At 44.5% G+C, this 22,594-nt stretch overlaps 1 protein-coding gene and 1 pseudogene across 4 annotated transcripts in view; both read left to right on the top strand.

Annotated features, from left to right (window-relative positions):
- Positions 1–6,393, top strand: part of Opa1 (OPA1 mitochondrial dynamin like GTPase) — an 83,067-nt gene extending 76,674 nt beyond the window's left edge. For all 4 annotated transcript variants that reach the window (XM_048453943.3, XM_048453944.3, XM_048453945.3 and 1 more), the window contains 2 exons: positions 2,554–2,628; positions 3,639–6,393. In XM_048453943.3, the coding sequence (XP_048309900.1) occupies positions 2,554–2,618 (65 nt within the window). In that variant the 3' untranslated portion in view covers positions 2,619–2,628; positions 3,639–6,393. The remainder of the gene's footprint in view (positions 1–2,553; positions 2,629–3,638) is intronic.
- A 9,047-nt stretch (positions 6,394–15,440) lies between these two features.
- LOC148123001 (eukaryotic translation initiation factor 3 subunit L pseudogene) lies at positions 15,441–17,353 on the top strand (annotated as a pseudogene).
- Positions 17,354–22,594: the final 5,241 nt, after the last annotated feature.

Genomic DNA, 22,594 nt, shown 5'->3' with positions numbered 1-22,594 from the left:
TAAAACACTGAGCAAAAGCAAACTGGAAGAAAAGTTTGTTTTGCTTCCTCGAGGCAGCGGCTCAGGTAGAATGTGGCTCACTGGCGTACTGCTGTCTGACTTCCACATCAGCTCATGCTCAGCTTGCTTTCCCTTACAGCTCAGCTCTATCTAAGTAGGGATGGTGCCACCCACAGTAGGCTGCCCCTCCATATCAATTATCAATCCAAAAAAAAATCTTCCGCAAACCGGTCCAATCAAGGCAATTCTTCAATTGGCATTACCTCTTCCCACATGATTCTAGGTTGTTGTCAAATTGACAACCAAGAGTAGCCATCACAAGTCTTTCCTCGTCAACTTGACACCCAATCACATCTCTTTATATCAACCTTGAAGACAATAACACGGTTATAATTCTACCTAACATGATGTAACTCTCCCACATACAACCACAGTTATGTTTCTCTAAAGATAGTTGGCAAAGTCACCTTGAGGAATGCTTAGTCTTTGAGCACCTTCTAACTTAAATATGAAAATATAGATTGATAACCCTTAACCACTGATATCTCAGTTGCTGTTGTAGTACACTTAACCACCTATGTCATCTCTCAATTGATGTTGTAGTACATGGTAAGAGAGGAAGGAAGCACGATGTCTGCTTAACATGGACGCAGATATGCAGTCGTTTCTTAACAAAACAGTACAGAAACATGAATGTCAATTACATCTTTATTTTTGTGTCTCGTCACATGACTTTATCTGGTATTTATTACTACCTTCCCCTACTACTCATTCTTTATTTCCTCAACCCTCAGCAAACACCGCAGCAGGTCTGGTTCTTTCCCTGGAGAAAGGACCAATACCTTCATCCCGAAGACTCTGGGCCATTTGTCATCTGCCCTGATTGGGTTGGTGTAGTTTCCCATTGTTGCTCAGAGGTCATGGTAACATCAAGGTGTCCTAAAGGCTCTCCTGTATTCTAGATATTATCTTCCTTATCTCCATTGGGGAGAAGCAGTCTGCTTTCCCAATGGAAGTCCAGATTGATCACCCCTCCTAACACTTTCCTGCCTCAGCCTGTTGTCCTAAGGGCATCAGAAGCCCAAAGTGGCCCAGGGGAACACTGAGCTTTAGTTCAATGGAGCATTTGTTGTATCTTCTGGCTAAAGCTCTTCCTACCAGCCTGCACACATGTGCACACACATGCATGCACACTCACATATATGTAATTTAAAATTGTAAGAGATAGATTGATATTGTTTTAGCTTCTCTGGTTCACTCATATGAAGAAGGAGGAAATGTCACTCCTGCCTTAACTGATACCACATTTTCTCAGTGGTTTGATCAAAACAATAGAGCTTCGTCTCCATGTGCTTCTTTATTCTTAATCTAATACCAAGAATTAGAAGTATTAAATTACAGGGCATCTGCAGATGTGACTGTAGTAGCCGCCATTGGAGTCCTACAATGCTGTGCAAGGGACAGAAGGATGGTTCTTCCTTTGGCTGGGCAATCATCACAGGGCACACTGCTAGCAGAATTTGTATCTTCCAACACAGATGGCTTAATTACAGAAGATATAAATGTTGAGCTCTGAAGACACCTTCTATGATCTTTCCTCTGAGTAGAGAGCAGAATGCATGCCAGTCTCATGTCTAAGTCACTAGCCTTGAACTCGTTGGCTTCCATCCACTGGTAATTCCCACTTCTGTGTTAAGTTGTGTGGAAGGGATGGAAGCATTTCTCACACTGCGTAGTGTAACTGGTATTCTAAGGCAGGAGGTATATGACTGAATCCGCAGCAGTAGCATACAATGGGGACAGTTCGCGTATCTGCAGAGAGAAATTAGAGATTTTACGTGAAATCAATTAACATGAAAAAGTAAAAATTTCAAATAAATATAAATCTACTTTCAGTGGTTCTTTATATTTTTTTAACTTTCCACATTCACACCTAGTTAAAAATATTTCCCAGTTTTCTTTGCCTTTATTTCGTGACATTTTGAAATATGATTGATGTGTGCATCTTACTGTGGTAGTTTTACCTGACCTTCCTGGTAACTTCACCCTCTACTTTATAATTTAAAAGGTCATTTTTCAGATGAGGGACAGTTTTGTTCGTTGTGAGATAGTAGGGTCTGCCAGCAGCCCAGGCTGGTTCCACTCACATCCAGCCTTCCACGAGCTGGGTACAGCATAAGCCACCATTTCCTCCTATTCCTAAAAACAGCCTTATTGTTTTTCAGTAGAGCTTCAAGGAATCTAAGGATGCAGTAAAACATGTCTGTGGGTAGGCACATAAGCCTTGCTCTGTATAAGAGTTCACAGCTCTATTTAATAGTTTCCCAAAGGGGTCTGTCTGTCAAGCATTTCTCCTCCTTCACTTCCCAAAGCGGCTGCTTGTGGCTCTCCTGACCCATTTGGACATGGACCACAGGAGGTTTAGTGAGGATGATTTTCTCCCTTTTCCTCAAATAGCTAAAGAAGTTTTGTAGATGATTTAATGATAAGGATTCTCTCTAATGTGTGCTGCCTTTGAAAAGTAAATGTGTTTATCTCTTTTTATCTCCATAGAGAAAGTTAGAGAAATTCAAGAAAAGCTTGATGCTTTCATTGAAGCTCTTCACCAGGAGAAGTAGACTGTATTAAGTGAGTAATTCTGAGACTGGGGTGCACTGGCACAAAACATGGACTTAAAGCTTCTCCTAATAATTCATGGTTCTGCATGACAGCATCCGGCTTGTTTTGTGTGATGTGATCCTTTTGATAACATGGCTTTCGGAACCAGCTTCCTTTGTATTGGGCCGTGCCTTTAAGTCTTTTGATTACCTTCTGACTAAACTAAAACTATTCTCTAGAACCCATTTTGGACAGAACCAAGGTTAATAAAAGTATTTAATGATGATTTTCTAACATGTAGGTGACTCATTCTCTACATTGAACTTGAAGATATAGTTGATCTTGTCTCTTTCTCACCCTCATGCTCACAGTACGTAGTTATGTGTGTTAAATAATTCAGCGTACAGAGCTTCCCTGTCAATTCCACTGAAGCTCCACCAGAAGTAGACTGTATTCACCCTTGATGCCAGCCTGTGTGGCATGCCTCAGGGTAGCAGTTTTACTTTTCTGTGCTCTAGTTCTGTTTTCAGAACGAATTCTAGAATGTGGGTGTGGTGGCACACTCGGGAAGTAGAAACGGAAACTTCTCTGTGAGTTAGTTCCAGGCCAGCCTGGGCTACATGAGAGAAATCCTGTCTCAAAAGAAGAAAAAGAAAGAAATGGGTTCTGGGGCTGACAAGGCAGGTCAGCAGGTGAAGGGGCTAGCCATCAATTACCTGAGTTCGATGCCCACCCGCAGTTAGAGCGGAGACGAGTCCTGCTGTCCTGACTTTCACACCCACACTTTGTACAAACACATGCTCACAATAAATGTTAGAAAAGAAATTTGAAGAAAAGAAAGGAATCCTATTACATGTTTGTTTGCATAATATGCTTGGTAAAATTGTGCTACAATTTTATGGCAGAAATAGATTATTTTAATAAATCTAGTAGATTTGAATAGTTAAGCTTTACTTTTTAGTCAAGTTATGATTAAGTTGCTTATCTCTTTTCATTTGTCTTGCCAAATCTGAGTTTACCAAATGGATTTATTTTTACAGAATCTGCTCATAATCACCTCTGCATACATTGGAAGAATGAAAACTTCAGTCTTTTGTCCTGCCTCCTTTCTCCCGTTCTGCCTTTTCAGTGCAAAATAAAGTCATAGGGTAAAATTAACCTATGTGTGTTACAGGCACCTCAACCCCCAGCTGCCATTTGAGCAGAAGAACAGTAAAAACAGCATCCCCAGTCTATGTGCTTGTACTGACGTGACAAACTGGGAAAAAACAATTGACATGGCCAGTAGGCTTAGCCCTCAAAGATAAGGAAGTTATCTCTCAAGTCTTATTTGTGGTGGTACCAATGGGATTCATTATGGATGTCTTCAGACATATAATGGTAGTTGCTTTGGAATAAAACTCATGGTAATTTTTTAAAAGGCATCAATTATGTATATGGTGATAGTTGCCTGCTGAGCCGTCATCTGCCTGCAGTGTGCTGTATCCAGGACTGTTTGACTGTAATAATTTATGTAATAGTTTATGTTCACCCCGTGAAAGGAAGCTGGTTTACCAAAGGATACTTCAGACAGGGTAACACGTGTTGCACGGTTCAGTGTGTACTCAGTGTCAGAAACATCAGCCTTCCGTTGCCAGTGTAGAAACTTGCCTTGGCAACCAGTAGCAGCAGCTTACACGGTTGCTGTTCTTACAGTCTCTGTGCCCATTTACAATTAGTTCTTTTTGAATATTGTGTGCTTTATATCAGGCTTTCTGGCGATAGTAGTGGGGTCTCTCCTGTTGACAGCCATTGGATTATGACTCAAAATGGAGAAGAGTCAAGGTAATCAGCTGACAGTTTCACTTAGGGCGCTGCCAGACACTGAAGTGGGCATTAGGGGCAGGCTGCCGCACAGCCTTCAGGCACTGTTTTAAATGAAGTTATTCTAACAAGTGGGAGGATGGTGACTCGCCCCCTTAAAGCTGAGAATTCCATTTAATTCATTGCAGTTACAGTAGCAACCCTCACAGTATTTTCATGTGCTTTATTTAGGATTGTATTGGTTAAAAGACTGCAAAGCAAACAAATGCACCATATTTTACTCAAACGTCCCTTTCATCTACTACTTTTATTATCATTATTATTATTAAGGCTTTACTGTGCTGGTAAAAATGCCCAGTGTTGTAGTTTTTATTTCACAGTTAATTTTATAAAAAGTTTTCTTGGAATTAGTTTTTGTAACAATTCTCTACCCACACACACACATACTTTTAAAATACATATATATAAATATTGATCATTCTGATTCTCTGAAAATATGGCAGTATGGAAGGCAAAATATTCAGAAACTACAAATTCAGTAAGCATTTTATTTAAATTAGGAATAAGAAGTTTAGGTACTGTCCTCACCAGGAAAAGCAGCGTCCGTCGTTTCCTAGGATGTGAGTACCCTGGTGCCCTGTGTCCCTTAGGTGTGGGACAGTGCTGAACAGAAGCTGTGTAGAGAGAGCCCCGTGCTGATTGACACACAGGTTAGGAAAGGGTCCCCTAAGCCCTGCTAATCTAACTGGGTGGAAGCCCTGGCTAAGGCCAGCAGAGGAGAGCTACAGTTTTCTCCTAAGGAAAAGCTGATGTTAGGCATCATATCACTTTTTATAAATTTTTTTCATGGAAGAGAATTTATATTTCTTTGTGGGAGTCAATATTTGTAACTTCAACCAAAAATCCATGTCATTCTTCATGTCCCCACGGGTTATTTTAACCTGGTTTCCTGCTAACCATGTCTTTCCACATACCCCTCGAAGGCTGGTATTTGTCAGATGCAGAAGCTGTAGAAAGGAGATAAACTTCAGTCTAGCAGTCGGCCCTGTGTATCAAGTCTAGTTCAAGTGCTTGATATATAGAAGGTAAAGTCTAACTGGACCAGAAATGGTTGATTTTTTTTACATCCTCATTTGCAGAGAATGGAGTGTACAAAATTCTATTTGGAGAACTAGGGGATTTTTAGTAGATGATAAGCAAAATGAACTGTGGGGATGTCGGTTATAACAACATGAACCAGAGGACGCAAGCTTGCTGCTTTACACACACAACGGACAAGTTGCAGTTACAGGCGGAGCTGCCAGCCTTTCGGGGGTCTTACTCCTACTCTCTCGTATTAGCCCCATTTTCTAGGCCATATTCAGTGGACTCTCACAGATTACCTGGTACCCAAGTGAATCAGCAGTGTGAATGTGCACAGGGAACACATCAGGTAGGACTTCCTAACTGCAATTTTGGAATGTCACATGAGGATTCTGGTGGCACGCAGCAGTAATCCCAGCCCTCAAGTGGCAGAAGCAGGACTATCATAACTTAAAGGCAATCCAGAGCTATGCATGGAGGCCCTGTCTCAAAACAAAACAAAACAAAAACCATACAATTAAGAGTGTAGACTTAATGGACAAATTTCTAGTTAATTTTGTATTTATTTCAGATGTATTTATCTGATAAAAAGAAACATGGTATCTTTTTCTTTGCAGTAAATGAGATCACAGTGCTGGCGTATCTCCATCCTCTTCGCTGGTGTATGGTAGACTGTCATTGCTGTAGCAAATGGAAATATGCTTGGAAATATGCTTACCTTCTAAACAGTCATGGCTATTTGATATCTAAATATTTAAAACTTAACCATGTCTTCATGTGCACTGTGAATGGACTTTGTATTATTTTTTTAAACCTTACACTCGATGTAAATGTTACTACGACTTCTATTTGCCTGTGCTTGATCTAAGGTCATTTGTGTAGATGGGTAATTAAAAGATACTGAAGTGACATTATACTTCTATTATGGAGAGCATCTTTTTACGTTGTCTTTGTTTTAATGAGAAAGAGACGCCTCGTGATTTGGCCCCATAATATAGCCAAACCCATGACCTAGGGAGCTTTCAAAGTGGCTTTTCTCAGAAGGCTGAATGTCCTGAACCTTGTACATCACACTTGTAATCCATGTCCAGCTGATGCTGCTTTTCCTGCCTTGATATTTGTCAAAACACTTTGGTATTTTCTTCAGTAAAATGTGAAAAAGAACAGTTTTCTAGCTACACTGTGCTGCTGTGACCATCGCTTCCATTAATGATGCTGATGTGTTCAGTTCCACAGGACACTTGCTAAGGGATGTTAACTAACTCCGAGGCTAGGAGGGGACTGTAAGCATCACGTCTATGCATTCTGATTAAAATGTCCTATTCTCACGTTTCATTGCCACCACACTTTGCTCCTGAGTGATGCTTATAAAGTAATTCCCTGGTGGTTAGCTAGCGGAGCGCGGGACTTCGTGTGCTCGGCACAGTCAACACTGGGAGAAGATACAGAAGGACAGATTTCTGGTCAGTGAACGTAAGATCCTTTGTTGTAATTCAAGCTTTCGTCCTTTCTGTGTTTCAAGTTCCATATCTTCATCCAAAAAGTGAAGAATTTAGTTACTAAAGACTCAATAGAACAATTTGGTTTTTTAGCATATTTATTCAGTTAAGGAATTAATATAGTTACAATGTGCTAAAGACAACACAAGTGTGTTTCCTTAGGAAAATTTATGAATAATTAAGTAACCAGTTTGAGATAGCTCTGATGGTCACTGACCCTACACTAATCAGACTAAGTAGACGTTTACAGAAAACTGGAAGGTTAAAACAAGAACTACAAAATTGTTAGAGGCTTACAGTAACATTATAAAGACTAAATAGGTGATCTTTATGCTGAGGAGCACAGTTCATAAAATTATGGGTAAGAAAGATCATCCTCATAAGTCATTATATTAGATTGCTTTCCTAAAATGACAGAATTGAGTTACCACCTCAAAAATCAGAAACGTGGCCAGATGTGGTAGTACCTTCTGGAATCCCAGCACTCAGGAGGCAGAGGCAGGCAGACCTCTGTGAGTCTGAGGCCAGCCTAGTATAGTGAGTTCCAGGATAGCCAGGGATACACAGAGAAACCCTAGCTCAAAAGAGGAGTTCAAAGCTAACCTGAGCTACATGGCAGCCTGTTTCAAATCAAATGGTGGCAAACATGTACGTGATTCCTCCTGGGAAGACTTCAGTGAGTGACACATGTTCTTAAAACCATGGTTAGGATTCTTTTGGAAGGTGGCAACTATTCTTAAGCATGTTTAAGTCAGCTCTTCTGTACCTCTTTGTGGGAAAGAATCACGGCTATTTTTATTAGTAGTATAAACTGGTTCCTGTGCAAGTATTTGAGACCGAAAGCTTGGAAGGAGAAACAGAGACCCCACCAAAGACCTAGTCACCACATAGTATTGCTGGCCGCAGCCTCCCAGGACCAAGTCCCCTGCTCACTCCTGGGGACAAGTCTACCCCGGGTCTTGCATAACTGAGTCACAGAGCAACAACCTGGAAGTCAGTATTTATCCACTGTAGGATGTACCAAACACTCATGAAACCTTGAAGGTTTCGTGATGGAATTTGAAAGGAATAGGTTAGCTCCCTCTTCCCGCAATCTGGGCGACTCACCTTCTTCCACGGTGGTAGAACCTGGCTCTCATGATGCCTTTGTTCAAGGAAGGTAGCAGTATCTTTTGCAAAAGTCTAGTGATTGTCACTCTTACCCTAAAATTATTCGATAATTTTGAGCCTGCAAAGCTTCCATGAGAGACAACAAATATTCTGTTCTTTTGGACAGAACTCAGATTTTACTGGCCTTGCTTTAGCCTCTAGAAAGTTCTGCAAATCCTTGACCTTTCAGCTTGCGGAATAAGCATAACCACTTTTTGTTGCCCAGTCTATTCTCCTTCTGTTGTTGAATTCTTTTTTTCTGTGCCCACCTCTCCTTTTTTCCGCCTCTGTTTCTCTGTCTCTCTCTCTCCCTCCCTCCCTCCCTCCCTCCCTCCCTTCTTTCTTCCATGGTACTGGAGATTGAAGACAACACCCAACCAGTACTGTGAGGCTTACTTACTTGTCTCTTGGTTAAGAACATGTTTGTCTAGTGAATGTAAATTGAAAGGTCCACACAAACAATAATGAACCTACCAGCCAGACCCCCTGGAATGCAAATACATGATTTTTTTTCTGTTATTTATAGATAGAAGTCACCATACTAATGCCTCAACAACAAAGCGCACACACCCAGAAACAGTAGTAAACCTGCCTCCTCACTGAACAGCACTAGAGTAGGAGGTGCCGGAAGTGTGTTGGCAAGAAGGCCTGTGAAAGATCCGAGCTGGGCTCAGCACTGTAAAGAATTAGCCTTGAGCAAAGAGATCCTTCCAGAGCTCGCCGGAATCACTAATGGTCAATGGCTTATCTTGCCAGAAGATTGTGCCTATGGATTGATTGAGAAAACTCGAATCCGGAGCAAGAAATCCAGCATGCCTTGTGTTTTTATCACTAGCAGAACTGTCTCTGTGGCTGTGACTGCCTTTGACAAAACCACTGTGGTGGCAAAGTCAGGCTTTGAAAGCCAGTGGTCAAAAACCACTTTGCTCAGTAACCTCCTCTACAAAGTGCTTTGAGGACAGCATGCATGTGCATGGTATTGGGGCCGACTGGCACACATATGTGAGAAAGTGCAAGATGAGCTCATCATTCAAACAGTCGGGAAGTTCGTGAGGCTGTGCTGCAGGAACGGCTCTGAGCAGAGTGTGCCCGGCTGTGGTGGCACAGCTCGGGGCATGAGCTCCCGTCAGCCCTCCTGTGCCATTTCCCTTCACCTTGGGGATTTCCACCTCTTACAGTTGTGGATACTGATCTTTTTGGATTAACTTCTAAAGATGCAGAATTTTTTTTTTTAATCCCGGTTTTTAAAACTTTAATTGTTTTTTTCTTCCGTGGTACCAAATTTAGTTTTCCCAAGTTTCTCCTTTGGTTGTCTTTTTGTTACTTAAAAAAATCTAACACTTTTGAAAGGAAAGGTGTTAACAGAAGCCTGTACAACGTCAACTAAATTTATTTCCAGAAATCTCGTATACGCCCCTTGGTTCTCTTGCTTTGAGGCACGTCAGACTTCTCAAGCCTTAATATGGAAATGGCAGCTTTTCCTGCCAAGACGCTTCGGAGTATGTCTGTCTTTCAGACACTTTCAGAGGGTCTCACCATCAACACAAAGCCACTCCCATTTTTATGCATCCAGACTTCTCTTTCCAAACATCTTGATACATTTACATTCCCGCTAATTACATTAATTACTATGGCCATAGCTGGATCGCGACCATAGAGTGCGGTGTTCTTCATGTGGCGGGAGGCACTGGGACTGGGATGCTCTCCCCATGGGCGCCCCCCTTTGGTGCGATTTGCCAGCTGTGCACTCGATGATTGGCTGGCCTTTTGATGTGCAGATAGTACAAGTTGGTCACAAACTTGTGTACAATGAGGCTGTTCTGGTTCATGTGAAAATCAACATCCTTTTTTTGTGCTAGCGGGTGACAGGATGCTGCAATACCATTAGCATTTGCAAAGAGGGTGCTCGGTGCTGGGGCGGCACCACGGATCGTGGCTGCTCAGTTTGTGTCGCTCCATTCTGTGAAAGGATACAAAGAAGTTGAAGGCTGGCAAAGGCCTGTCAAATCCTGTAATGTAGTGCGACCCCCAAACTCTCCTTGGCCTCTATGCAGCTCTTGTTCCCTGCCCCACCCCTTTCTGTGAATGGGCACTGAGGTAGGTAAATGAATTCAGTGCCTGGTGGGTGGGGATTCCTTTCTGACCTCATTCCTCTACTATTTGTTTGCGGGCTTGTAGGGGGAGAGGAGGACATTTTGGACTCCTTTGTGTCAAATCATTTTCTTGCAGGTTGGGGAGTTAATGGTAACTTTGTCTGAGGCCAGCCAAGCAGAAAGTCTGTGCAGATGAGGCGTGGCATGTTTAACCTCCTCAGGGGAAAAAAAAGAAAGAAAAAAGCAAGATGAGAATATGGAAATGGGGAACCTTCTAGAGCAGATGGATATGCCACACGTCGGCATGTTCAACATCTGCTGCCAGGAAGCTCAAGCCTTGCCCAGTGTGTTTCTGCATAGGGGAGTTCTTCACTCCTGAGTCATCATGACCTTTATACTGATGTCTACAGTTAGGATAATCGTGTGTGTGTGTGTGTGTGTGTGTGTGTGTGTGTGTGTGTGAGTGTCTGTCTGTCTGTCTGTCTGTCTGTCCTAGTACCTAAGTGGCTATAGTATGGTGTGATGGAAGGATTCTTAAAAAAAAAAAAAACAAACAAAAAAAGAACAGGTTTTCTTTTTATACCTAAAGATGAACTATAGCGTCAGAGCCCCATACTAGAGCTCATATTTTGCAGAGAGAGGCGGGGGAGGGGGGCGGAGGGGGCCAAAAAAGCTGTTGGTTCAGCTGGCGCTACAGCAAGAGCCGGTTCCTGATTCCAGCAAATTCTGTTCCACGGAGATTCAGGCACAAGGGCACGGGACAGCACCTCCACAAGCAGGCCACCTGTAAGGGAAGTTGGAGCTTGGGATGATCATATGACATCTTATTTTTAAATGCCTGAAGCTAAGTTTTGAGATCCAGACACCTGTAAGTCAGAAGTATCTACACTCAGCCTGCTGCCCACCCGTGAGTGGCTGTCTGAGGGCCTTCGGCTCCAGCAGTCTGTCCGTCTGTGGACTTGGGTGCTTCTGAGGCCTGAAAATAACACGACTTCTGGTTGTTCTTGGAGATGCAGCTTTATGATGAGACTGGCCTGGAGGGTAATCATTCATTAAACAACTGCTGTATTCCAGATGCTTCAAATATACCGCCCTTCTTATTTTTACGGCTTCTTGGTGTAGGCACCATCAGCATCTTACCAGTGTACCCTAATGAGGTCGATATGAAGTCCATGCTAGCCAGCTGACAGGGCCTCTATGGGAGCCCGTGTAAGTGTAGCTGCAAAGCCCTGAAAACGCAACTGCAGAAAGGACTGGGCCTTGGCTGGGAGCTTCCTTATCTGTTCTATCCTGAGGTATCAGTGTCTTTATGATGCAGACCCTTAGATTTAAAAACACAGGAATCCATATATTCTGAAGGTTGGTGTGCAAAGTGATTTTGGACTCCCAGCGCCCTGGAAAAAGCCAGCTGCAACCACTCACGTTTCTAACCCTCGCACTTGGGGAGTGGTGGGAGCAGAGAGGCCCTGGGGCGTTGCTGGCATCCAGCTCCAGGTTCACAGAAAGATGCCATAGTAGGTGCTGAAGAGAGCTCAGGTGATGAAGCGCGCGCTGGGAAGAGCAATAGAGGAGGGCATCCACGGGTTGCCACCAGTCCCTGACCTCTCCACACACAAGCTTGGGTGAGCGCTCACCACCTCTTTTCAAGCGCACGCATTCGCAGGCATATGTTGCTGCCGCTACGTTCAGCAGCAATGAAGGGAAAGCCGTCATTGGATGAGTTGCACACAGATGTATAAAAACCTTTGTGCTCTCGGTTTCCGGTGTGTTCCGGTTCCAAAAGGCACACTGGTGAACTTCCGCAGGGAGAAACGGCGCTTACCGTGCCAGTTTGTTCATTTTGACAAATTCTGCCAAGAGGTAACTGCATTTTTACACGTTACCATAGAAGAGGCATTTCAAAGTCTTCGTAATTTAGTAATTGATGCACCGCTTCCCTAAAACCACCCCACCAATAAAGCCAGTTGTCTGTACACTGGGTGGGTGTGTTAGATCCCAGCTGCTGTTTGAGTCTTGATCGTCTGCAGCTGGAATAGCTGATTGTGCACACAGACCCCAGGCTAACAAACTCCAGACTATCAGTAGTTACCTGCGGTGCACCTGGATGGTAGATACACATGGGTTCCTCCTACACACATACACGCACGCATACACACACATACCCTCAAAGTCACATTCCTGCAAATGCAAGACACACACGATCCCCACTCAGCTCCATGGGCCTGAAGTCTCAGAACCCTCAGTATTCTCTGTCCATTTGTCAATGGGGTCAATAGCTCTACTAACAAATCTCTTACCCAAAGGACAGCCCTCTTCAGGGTGCCCCTTAAACCACAAAGAATGTAGCTATGGAATCACGACTCACAACAGAGTTCATCCCTTGTTCTAAAAAGCTCAAGCCTGCCTGACAGTAGGCTAGGAGAGGCTGCTGCTGAGCAGGGAGAGACAACGCCTTGGGCACGTCCAGAGTTCTGACTGTGTCAAAAGAGGAACAGATCACAGGAGACAACGTGAAGAACGCCTGTTCTGGGACTCTGCCATCTGCTTAGGCCCAGGAGAGCCCTTTCTCCTGTACCAGAAATGAAAAAGAATAAGAACTGATGGCTGGGACCAAAATACCTAACAGGAAGCCACTCACAGGAGGATTTCATTCTGCCTCGAGTTCGAGAAGATGCACAGACCATCACAGCAAGGGGCAGTTGGCAGCAGGAGCGTGACATGGCTGGACATAGGATCTCTTTAGTCAGGAAGTAGGGAGTGGAGAAGCAGGGCTGCTGTGAAATCCCAAGGCCCAGTCCTGATGACCCCCTTCCTTCCTCCAGGGAGGCTCCACCTCCTAGAGATTGAACCACCTCCTCTAATCCTGCCAGGCGATGCAGTTCAAACACGCGAGCCTAGGGAGAAGCTTTTACGTCAGCTTTGTTAGGGCTGCTATTGCTGTAATGAAGCGCCATCACCAGAAACGGTTTGGGGAGGAAAGGCTATATTTGACTTACAGTTCCACACTGCTCATCATCCTCAAAGGAAGTTAGGACAGTAACTCAGACAGGGCCTGAAGGCAATTAATCATATATATATAATTATATATATATATATATATATATATATACACACACACACACACACACACACACACACACACACACACACACACCAAAACACCAACTTTCTTGCCCAGTATAAGACAAGAAGAAGAAATCGTGGTTGGCACAGGGTGTGTCCAGAAGGGTGAGGCGAGGTCAGGAGTTCAGAAGGTAAGCACATGGAACTGTGGATAGGCCTCCTCCTAGGGCCACTGAAGCAGCAATGGCTTCACCTACCCCAGGCACACCTTTTCTGAACCCAGTGCTAAGAACTGAGCTCTGAGTCCCTCATGAACATCTAGCTCAGAGATGGCAAGTCCTCCCCTCAGGGGGAAATCATAAGAGCCCTGGCTCAGCTGTCTGCACTAGAAAAGGGTGAACCGGCCTGAAACCAAGGGAGGTTTCTAAGGCTAAGGAGCCTTGAGAGCAGACACCAAGTGAGGTGTGCGTAAACTTAATTCCTGGCCAAGACGCGGGAGATTGCCCTTCTATACAAACAGCCTTGGTATCGGTCTAGCCCTTGTCTTTCACGACCACTTGAGGACTCAGGATAGCTGTTATATTAGCTATTTTTATTTTACTCTTTTTCATGTGGATGGGCTCTTTACCATGACTTTAACTTTCTCCGTCCTGGATTCTGTGAACGCAGTTACCCAGCAGTAAGGAAAATGAACTTTTAAAATGTCATTGAATCCTCACATCTGAAAATCAATTGGCCGCATCTGTAAACCCCGTATTTGTGCCACCACCCCTTCCTGGGTTTCTCTCTAAATGACAGAGTGGCTGCCGACACACAGTGCTGTCTGTCGGTGCCCCTGGGATGGCAGTCCCCTCCCAGACTGGTCCCCTCCCTGTGCCAACTCCAGGCTCTCATCTCTCTGTCCCCTTCTCTCCATCTTCCTACCCTCATCTCCAGCAGGCTCCTTGCATATGGTTTCTATCTAACCCAGCCAAAGGGCAGCCAGTCCTCCCTCCGCGACACTGTCCCTTCTCTGACTTGTGCTGTTTAGAGGCAGGCACTGTGCTGTGCACCAGACAGAAACGTGATAGTGCCCCCCTCAGTATGATCAACGAGCCCGTCACCTGTTTCTACCAGTCACCTGTTTCTCCCAGTCTCCTGTCTTGACACACTCACTGTGGCCCATATACGTCACTTCTGTGATTGCCACAAGCCTTGTGTTTGTCGCCTGCCCCCAGCCTGTTAAGATCTGATTCTATGTAGCTGGATTTCTCTGTTGATAGAAATCAGAGTCCTGCTGGTCTCACCAAAGCCTTGATCATCTTCCTGGGAAACTGCCTTTGGTAAACAAAATCACCTTCAACTGGCAGGTGACCTTCATGGCTGTTATCTCCAGGAATCTTCAAGATATATCAATCCGGTGGATAAGGCAGGCATTGTGTGAAATGAATAGGTTCAGTTCTCTTATTATGCCTCGAATGAAATAGTTAAACCTTAATCAATCAGTTCGATTCTGACAATAAAACTTCTTGAGACAGTTCTAACTGTATATTGCACACATTTCTGGTTCTGTGCACTATCAACTAGACTCAACATAGGAAATGTGTCAAGAAGAACACTGTACCTTCATTTTTTTCTTTTAGTTTTTTTTTTTTTTTGCATAGGGGAGTCTCTACATGAGTCACTGCCCCCTTAGATACCAACTCTCTTGGATTTTTTGTTTGTTTGTTTTTTTAATTATTTTTTTTAAAAATCTCTTTAAGGTTTATTTATTTATTATGCCTGCATATATACCTGCACACCAGAAGAGGGCCCCTGATCTCATTACAGATGGTTGTGAGCCACCATGTGGTTGCTGGGAACTGAACTCTGGACCTCTGGAAGAACAGTCAATGGTCTTAGCTGCTGAGCTGTGTCTCCAGTCCAGATACCAGCTCTCTTGTGCCCCAGCATCAGGTACAGAGTCTTCCAGGTTCTTTCATTGCCCCAAGGTCAGCATGAATTTGCAACATCAGTGTTTGCTTTACTCTTCCACTGGCCAAGAAACAGCCCTGGTAGAATACTAGGGCCTTAGGAGGGAACCAGTCAATAGCACCAGCCTACAGCAGCCACCAACGCAAGGACAATTTTTATAAAGGAGAAATTGGTTAATAAAAGGCTGTGAGAGGTACTTCTTCCGCTCTCTCCCGCGGGGCTCTGGAGCGTGGTAGCCATGTCTTACCCGGCTGATGACTACGAGTCTGAGGCTGCATATGATCCCTATGCATACCCCGGCGACTATGATATGCACACAGGAGACCCGAAGCAGGACCTTGCCTACGAACGGCAGTATGAGCAGCAGACCTACCAGGTGATTCCTGAAGTGATCAAAAACTTCATCCAGTATTTCCACAAGACTGTCTCAGATTTGATTGACCAGAAAGTGTATGAGCTTCAGGCCAGTCGTGTCTCCAGTGATGTCATTTACCAGAAGGTGTATGAGATCCAGGACATTTATGAGAACAGCTGGACCAAGCTAACTGAAAGATTCTTCAAGAATACACCATGGCCTGAGGCGGAAGCCATCGCTCCCCAAGTTGGTAACGATGCTGTATTCCTAATTTTGTACAAAGAATTATACTACAGGCATATATATGCCAAAGTCAGTGGGGGACCCTCTTTAGAGCAGAGGTTCGAATCCTATTACAACTACTGCAATCTATTCAACTACATCCTCAATGCTGATGGACCTGCTCCCCTCGAACTCCCCAACCAGTGGCTCTGGGACATCATCGATGAGTTCATCTACCAGTTCCAGTCATTTAGTCAGTACCGCTGCAAGACTGCCAAGAAGTCCGAGGAAGAGATTGACTTCCTTAGATCTAACCCTAAAATCTGGAATGTTCACAGTGTCCTTAATGTACTTCATTCACTGGTAGACAAATCCAACATCAACCGGCAGCTGGAGGTCTACACTAGTGGAGGTGACCCTGAAAGCGTGGCTGGGGAGTATGGACGACACTCCCTCTACAAGATGCTGGGCTACTTCAGCCTGGTGGGGCTTCTGCGCCTGCATTCCCTATTGGGGGATTACTACCAGGCTATCAAAGTGCTGGAGAATATCGAGCTGAACAAGAAGAGCATGTATTCCCGTGTGCCTGAGTGCCAGGTCACCACATACTATTATGTTGGCTTTGCGTATTTGATGATGCGTCGCTACCAGGATGCTATCCGGGTCTTTGCCAACATCCTACTGTACATCCAGAGGACCAAGAGTATGTTCCAGAGGACCACATACAAGTATGAAATGATTAATACTTGATTAAATCATTTAATTAAATGATTAAAGAGATGCATGCTCTGCTGGCCATTGCCCTCACCATGTACCCCATGCGGATTGATGAGAGCATCCACCTCCAGCTGCGAGAGAAATACGGGGACAAGATGCTGCGCATGCAGAAGGGCGACCCCCAGGTCTATGAGGAGCTTTTTAGCTATGCCTGTCCCAAGTTCCTGTCACCTGTGGTGCCCAACTATGACAATGTGCATCCTAACTACCACAAAGAGCCCTTCCTGCAGCAGCTGAAGGTGTTTTCTGACGAAGTGCAGCAGCAGGCCCAGCTCTCCACCATCCGCAGCTTCCTTAAGCTCTACACCACCATGCCTGTGGCCAAGCTGGCCGGCTTCCTGGACCTCACAGAGCAGGAGTTCCGTATCCAGCTGCTTGTCTTCAAGCACAAGATGAAGAACCTGGTGTGGGCCAGTGGCATTTCTGCCCTAGATGGCGAATTCCAGTCAGCCTCGGAGGTGGACTTCTATATTGATAAGGACATGATCCATATTGCAGACACCAAGGTCGCCAGACGTTATGGGGATTTCTTTATCCGGCAGATTCACAAATTTGAAGAGCTTAATCGAACCCTGAAGAAGATGGGACAGAGGCCCTGAGGATGCTCATTCAGGAGTCGAGAACTTGTTTTGGTATTATCGAGGGAAGCATTCTTGTCACCGAGAAGCCTTACCTAAGTCAGTCATCAGCTGAGTTGAAACATGCTCAGATCAAGGACTGGATGTTTTCGGAGCTCTCAGTAAAGGGTCTTTGTTGGAGCTGCAAAAAAAAAAAAAAAGGCTGTGAGAACAAATTGGTAAGGTCAAATAGAAGATTTTGCATATAAAATAGGATGGAAATCTTGAGGGCTTTTACCTATTCAGTTGTTTGGTTTGTGAACTGCTGTGGGACATGGTCTTTCATCCTGTCGCTTGTATTATTTCTAATAAAATGCTGATTGGCCAGTAGCCAGGCAGGAAATATAGGTGGAGCAACAAGAATTCTGGGAAGAGGGAGGTTTCAGTCTACGTGACCCAGCCTCAGAGGAAGCAAGATGTGACTGCCTCACTGAATAAGGTACAGAGCCACGTGGCTAACATAGACAAGAATAATGGGCTAATATAAGCTATAAGAGTTAATAAACAGCCTGAGCTAATGGGCTAATCAGTTTTATAATTAATGTAGACTTCTGTGTGTTTCTTTGGGACTGAATGACTGAAGGACCGGGTAGGACAGAAACCTCGGTCAGCTGAACTAAACTAAAGTTTTCTCCAAGGAACTCCATTTTCCTTAAAGGAGTGACTGACAGTTTGGTGATTCATACTTGATCACATAACAACCTGATTCTAACAAACTAAGTAAGGTGCCAGGGTTGGCATGATGACACAGTGGGTAAGAGCATCTGCAGCCAAGCCTGACAACCTGAGTTCAATCCCCAGGACCCACATGGCAGACAGAACTGTGTAACACAAAGGCTTGCTTGTTGGGGTCTCTGTCCTGCCTAGTTCCTCAGCTGTTTAGCCCCAAAGAAATCACACAGAGAGTCTGCATTAGTTATAAACTGATTGGCCCATTAGCTCAGGCTTCTTATTAACTCTTACAACTTATATTAGCCCATTATTCTAGTATATACTAGCCACATGGCTAGTACCGATTCCAGCAGAGCAGATCACATCTTCCTTGCTCTGTGTCTGGGCAGAACTGGGGAAGAATGGGCTTCCTCCTTCCTAGAATTCTGTTCTCATTGACCTGCCTCTATTTCCTGTCTGGTTGTCCTGCCTATAGAACTGCCTTCCAGAGACGATTGCCCTCTGACCTCCAAATCTACATTGTTACACACATTAAGTAAATAAATAAGCAAATGCAGTTTTTCATTAAAAAAAAATACACTCCAGAGACTAGGGAGATGGCTCAGGAGCTAAGAGTACTTGTTGTTCTTTCAGAGGACCTGAGTTCCTAGCACACAACCAACTACCTGTAACTACAATTCCATGGGAGCCAAACCCTCTTCTAACCTCAGAGGCCACTCCCACACTGTTTGTGGCATATAGACACACAGATTCACACATGGGACTCCCCCCCCCCATGTTAGCATGTCTGTTGGTATCAGCTCGTTGTTCAGATCTGGTTTAGGCAACTGTGTTGGTGAGACTTTGTGGGCATAGTTTCCCTGTCGTTTTTAGAAGACAAAAGCCCAGAGCTGACATCCTGTTCCTCTGGCTCTCACTCTTTCCACTCCCCCTTCCAGATGTTACATCTGCCTTGGGTACAGGAACTGTGTTATAGATGTAGCATTTGGAGCTGTCCTGGTGCATAGTTTGTTGTTGAGTTTTGGTTGTTTGTTTGGTTTTGAGATTGTATTTTTTTTTTTTCGAGACAAGGTTTCTCAGTAGCTTTGGAGCCTGTCCTGGAACCAGCTCTTGTAGACCAGGCTGACCTCGAACTCACAGAGATCAGCTTGCCTATGCCTCCCGAGTGCTGGGATTAAAGGCGTGTGCCACCATTGCCCAGTTTGAGATTGTGTTTTAATTACATTTCTCCCTTCCTTTTCCTCCCTCCAAACTCTCCCATGTACCCTTTTCTCCTCTCCTGCAAATTTGTGGCCTCTTTTTCCATCAATTGTTACTACACGCATACATGTATTTTGTAGTTTTAATTGTTAATTTGACACAACCTCGTGTCACCTGGAAGACAGTCTTAAGAAAGAAGTATCAAGATCAAATTAGCCTGTGGGCATGTCTGTAGGGTGCTGTGGTATTGTCTTGATGTTAACTAATGGAAGACCCAGTCCAATACGGGAAGCACCATTTCCTAAGAGAAAAAAGCTAGCGGAAGCACAAGAATGGATGTTGTCTCTCTTGGCTCTTGACTATGGATGGGATATTACCAATTACTTGAGCTTCTGCCTTGACTTCCCTCAAACGAGGGTCTATAACCTGGGACTGTGAAACAGATAAGCCCTTCCTCCTCCCTTATGTTGCTTCTTGCCTCAGTCTTTGTCACAGCAACAGAATTGAAACTCAACGGCACACACTTTGTTCAAGCATGCCTTATGTTGTACTCTGATTTAAAAACTGAAATTTCCTAAAGAGACCATTGCTTTTATTACGTAGGACCTGATCCTATAGCTAAGCCTCGTAACAGTGATTTGCATTAATCAAACAAACAACCCCGTGTTTAACTGTAGAACTGTACTCCCCATGATAAACTCCCTTGGTCTATTAACCTAAAGTCAGGGTCTCTTTTGTGAATGACAAGTACCAGCAGCAGCATAGCAAACGTCCTAGAATGGACTCCATTCAGGTCCTTGGACAACTCCTCCCGGTCTGTTCTGTCCCTTGAGGGTCCAGTGGCTTCCCATCCTTGCACTCAGGTGTCTGTCTTCAGACTATATCTCGTTTGACCCACCACTGTTGGCCAGCCCCGCCTTGAAATCCTGGCCACCTCTCCATTATATCCATGCTGATTTTCCTCCTCCTCTGCTAGAATGTCTAATATCTGTGTTGCCAGCTTTTCCTTCCCCATTCAACCACTGAGAATTCTGTCCTGACCTGCTCTCAGTCTATGCGCTCTTGCTAAATTTCATCCGGTCCCAAAGGCAGCTATGTCATCAGCAATGATCCCCAGCCCCTCAGCACTTGCACGTATATTTCTCAAAGATACCTCAAGGCTGATCTTACTACTGCCCTCCACTACCCCATTTCTTTCTATTTTACTTAACTAGAGGATATCATGTAGCCCAGGCTAGCCTTGAACTTGCTATGCGACTGACCTTTCAGATCCTCCTGCCTCCACTTCCTGAATGATGGGATCCTAAGCATTTCCAACCAAGTCTGGTTCTAGAGATGGTACCCAGAACTTCATGCATGGTAGGCAAACTGTAGTGGTTTGAGAGTGACCCCCATAGGCTCAGATATTTGAATACTTGGTCCTCAGTTGGTGGAACGGTTTGGGAAGGGTTAGGGAGGCCTTGATGGAGGCAGTGTGTCGTTAGGGGTAGGATATGAGGTTTCAAAAACCCATAGCATCCCCAGTGTCTATCTCTCTCCTATTGTGGCAGTTCAGTTGTATTTTAATAAGTAAATACTGCCTGAAGATCTGAGAGTAAAACAGTCCCACTGGTCAGCCTTACAGACCAGATTATGGTAACACACACCTTTAATCCCCATAGCCATAACGACAGACACCTTTAATCCCAGTCGTCACAATGATACACACCTTTGATCCCAGGAGTCACACTAGTAGCCATAAAAACTGGGCGGTGCATGCCTTTAAATGCTGGTGGTGCACACCTTTAATCCCAGCCCTAGAGAGGAATATAAAGTGGTAGGAAACAGCTCTCAGACAGTCCGCCTCCTTCTGAGATTCCTGGAGGCAGGATCGCCATTTTCAGACTGAGGTCAAGATGAGAGCCAGTGGCTGGCTGTTTCACTTTTTGGATCTTCAGGTTGAACCCCAGTTTCTCTCTCTGAATTTTTATTAACCGTGCTTCACTCTGCCTTGTCCTTGTGGGTCAGATGTAAGCTCTCAGCTAGTGCTCGAAAGCCTTGCCTGCCTACTGCCATGCTCCCCACCGTAATCGCCATAGACTCTAAAGCTCTGGAACCTTGAGCTCCCAAATTCAATACTTTCTTTTATAAATTGCCTTGGTGATGGTGTTTGTCATGGCAATAGAAAAGTAACTAAGACATAAGTACTTCCTCAGTTGAGCTGTATCCCTTCACCTGACCTACTTTTTATATAACTAGAACAAATTATCTTGAGCCTCAAGGACAATAGTGTTCTGATCATTGGTGGCTACTACAATATAGCTGTGATGTTCTTTTTTTCTTTCTTTTTTAAATTTGCATGCACTGATACTTTGTCTGCATGTAAATCTGTATGACGGTGTTGGGTACCCTGAAACTGGAGTTACAGACAGTTGTGAGCTGCCACGTGGGTGCTGGGAATTGAACCTGGGTCCTCCGGAAGAACAATCAGTGCCCATAAACCCCTGAGCCATCTCTCCAGTCCCACACTGTGGTGTCTGAATGCTTTTACAGACAGTTCCAGCTCCCATGATTGAACCCATGACTGTCTGCCTTTTAGGACATCTTGTTTTTCAAACTGAAGCTTTATTGTGAAAAACTGGGGTCAGGATTTAAGTTTTCCAAGAACATGTCCTGGACTGTCTTCTGAGAGCCGCTTCTTGATCACTCATGTCTGTCTGATAGACTGCGTTTGATGACAACCAGAGACCCCTGATTTCCTAAACACAGTGGCTGGCTCAGTAAATTATTATTGAATGAGTGTGCTTATCAGAATGTGGAAACTATAAAAAAAAAAAGTAGAGATTAATATCTGCTCAGAAAAGGAATTCCCAAAGAATAGAGCAATCCTGGTGTCTGGCATCACCCCACCCCACTCCCCCAAAAGTGTAATGAGGAAACTGTGGGTGCTGCAAGAAAATTTGACTGGGTCAGCATTCTGGGAAGCCACTTCTCTAGGTAGTGTCAAATTCTTCTCAAATTCTGGAGTTCTCATTTCATTAAAAAGTAAAATAAAAATAGAACTCTGTGTGTGCACATATGTGGTGTCCATGCGTGTATCCGTGTGTGTATGTATGAATCTCAGGTTGTTGTTGTTGTTGGTGGTGGTGGTGGTGTAATCAAAGCCAGGTGATGTGCAACTTTCCAAGCATCCAGCATGTGTTCAAAAGCATTAGCTAGGATTATGACAACTATATGGGTCTAAATCAAGAGCCAGTCAATAGGTGTTTTCAAACCAAACAAGAATGGTGCCAGAAACATTAATGGAAGCTTGCCTACCTCCTGTAGCGTCCGCTCAGGCACATCGAACGCCACTTATTTTCCCAAGATGCTTCTTCCACTGGGCCAAGCCAAGGACCCGCCTGACCTTTGAGCGCCCTGCTTCCTGGAGCCAGCCTGGATGAGACTGCACTTGCGGCTGTGGCCCCTGCTGGGCTGTGTGGCTCCCCACTGGCTGCACCTGTGCAGTGCTTAGGGGCTGGGAGGTTTGGC

The sequence above is a fragment of the Myodes glareolus genome, chromosome 2, assembly GCF_982192425.1.
Source record: "Myodes glareolus chromosome 2, mMyoGla1.1, whole genome shotgun sequence".
Taxonomy (NCBI): domain Eukaryota; kingdom Metazoa; phylum Chordata; class Mammalia; order Rodentia; family Cricetidae; genus Myodes; species Myodes glareolus.
The sequence above is the reverse complement of the archived record's forward strand: the minus strand, read 5'-3'. Positions and strand labels throughout refer to the sequence as shown.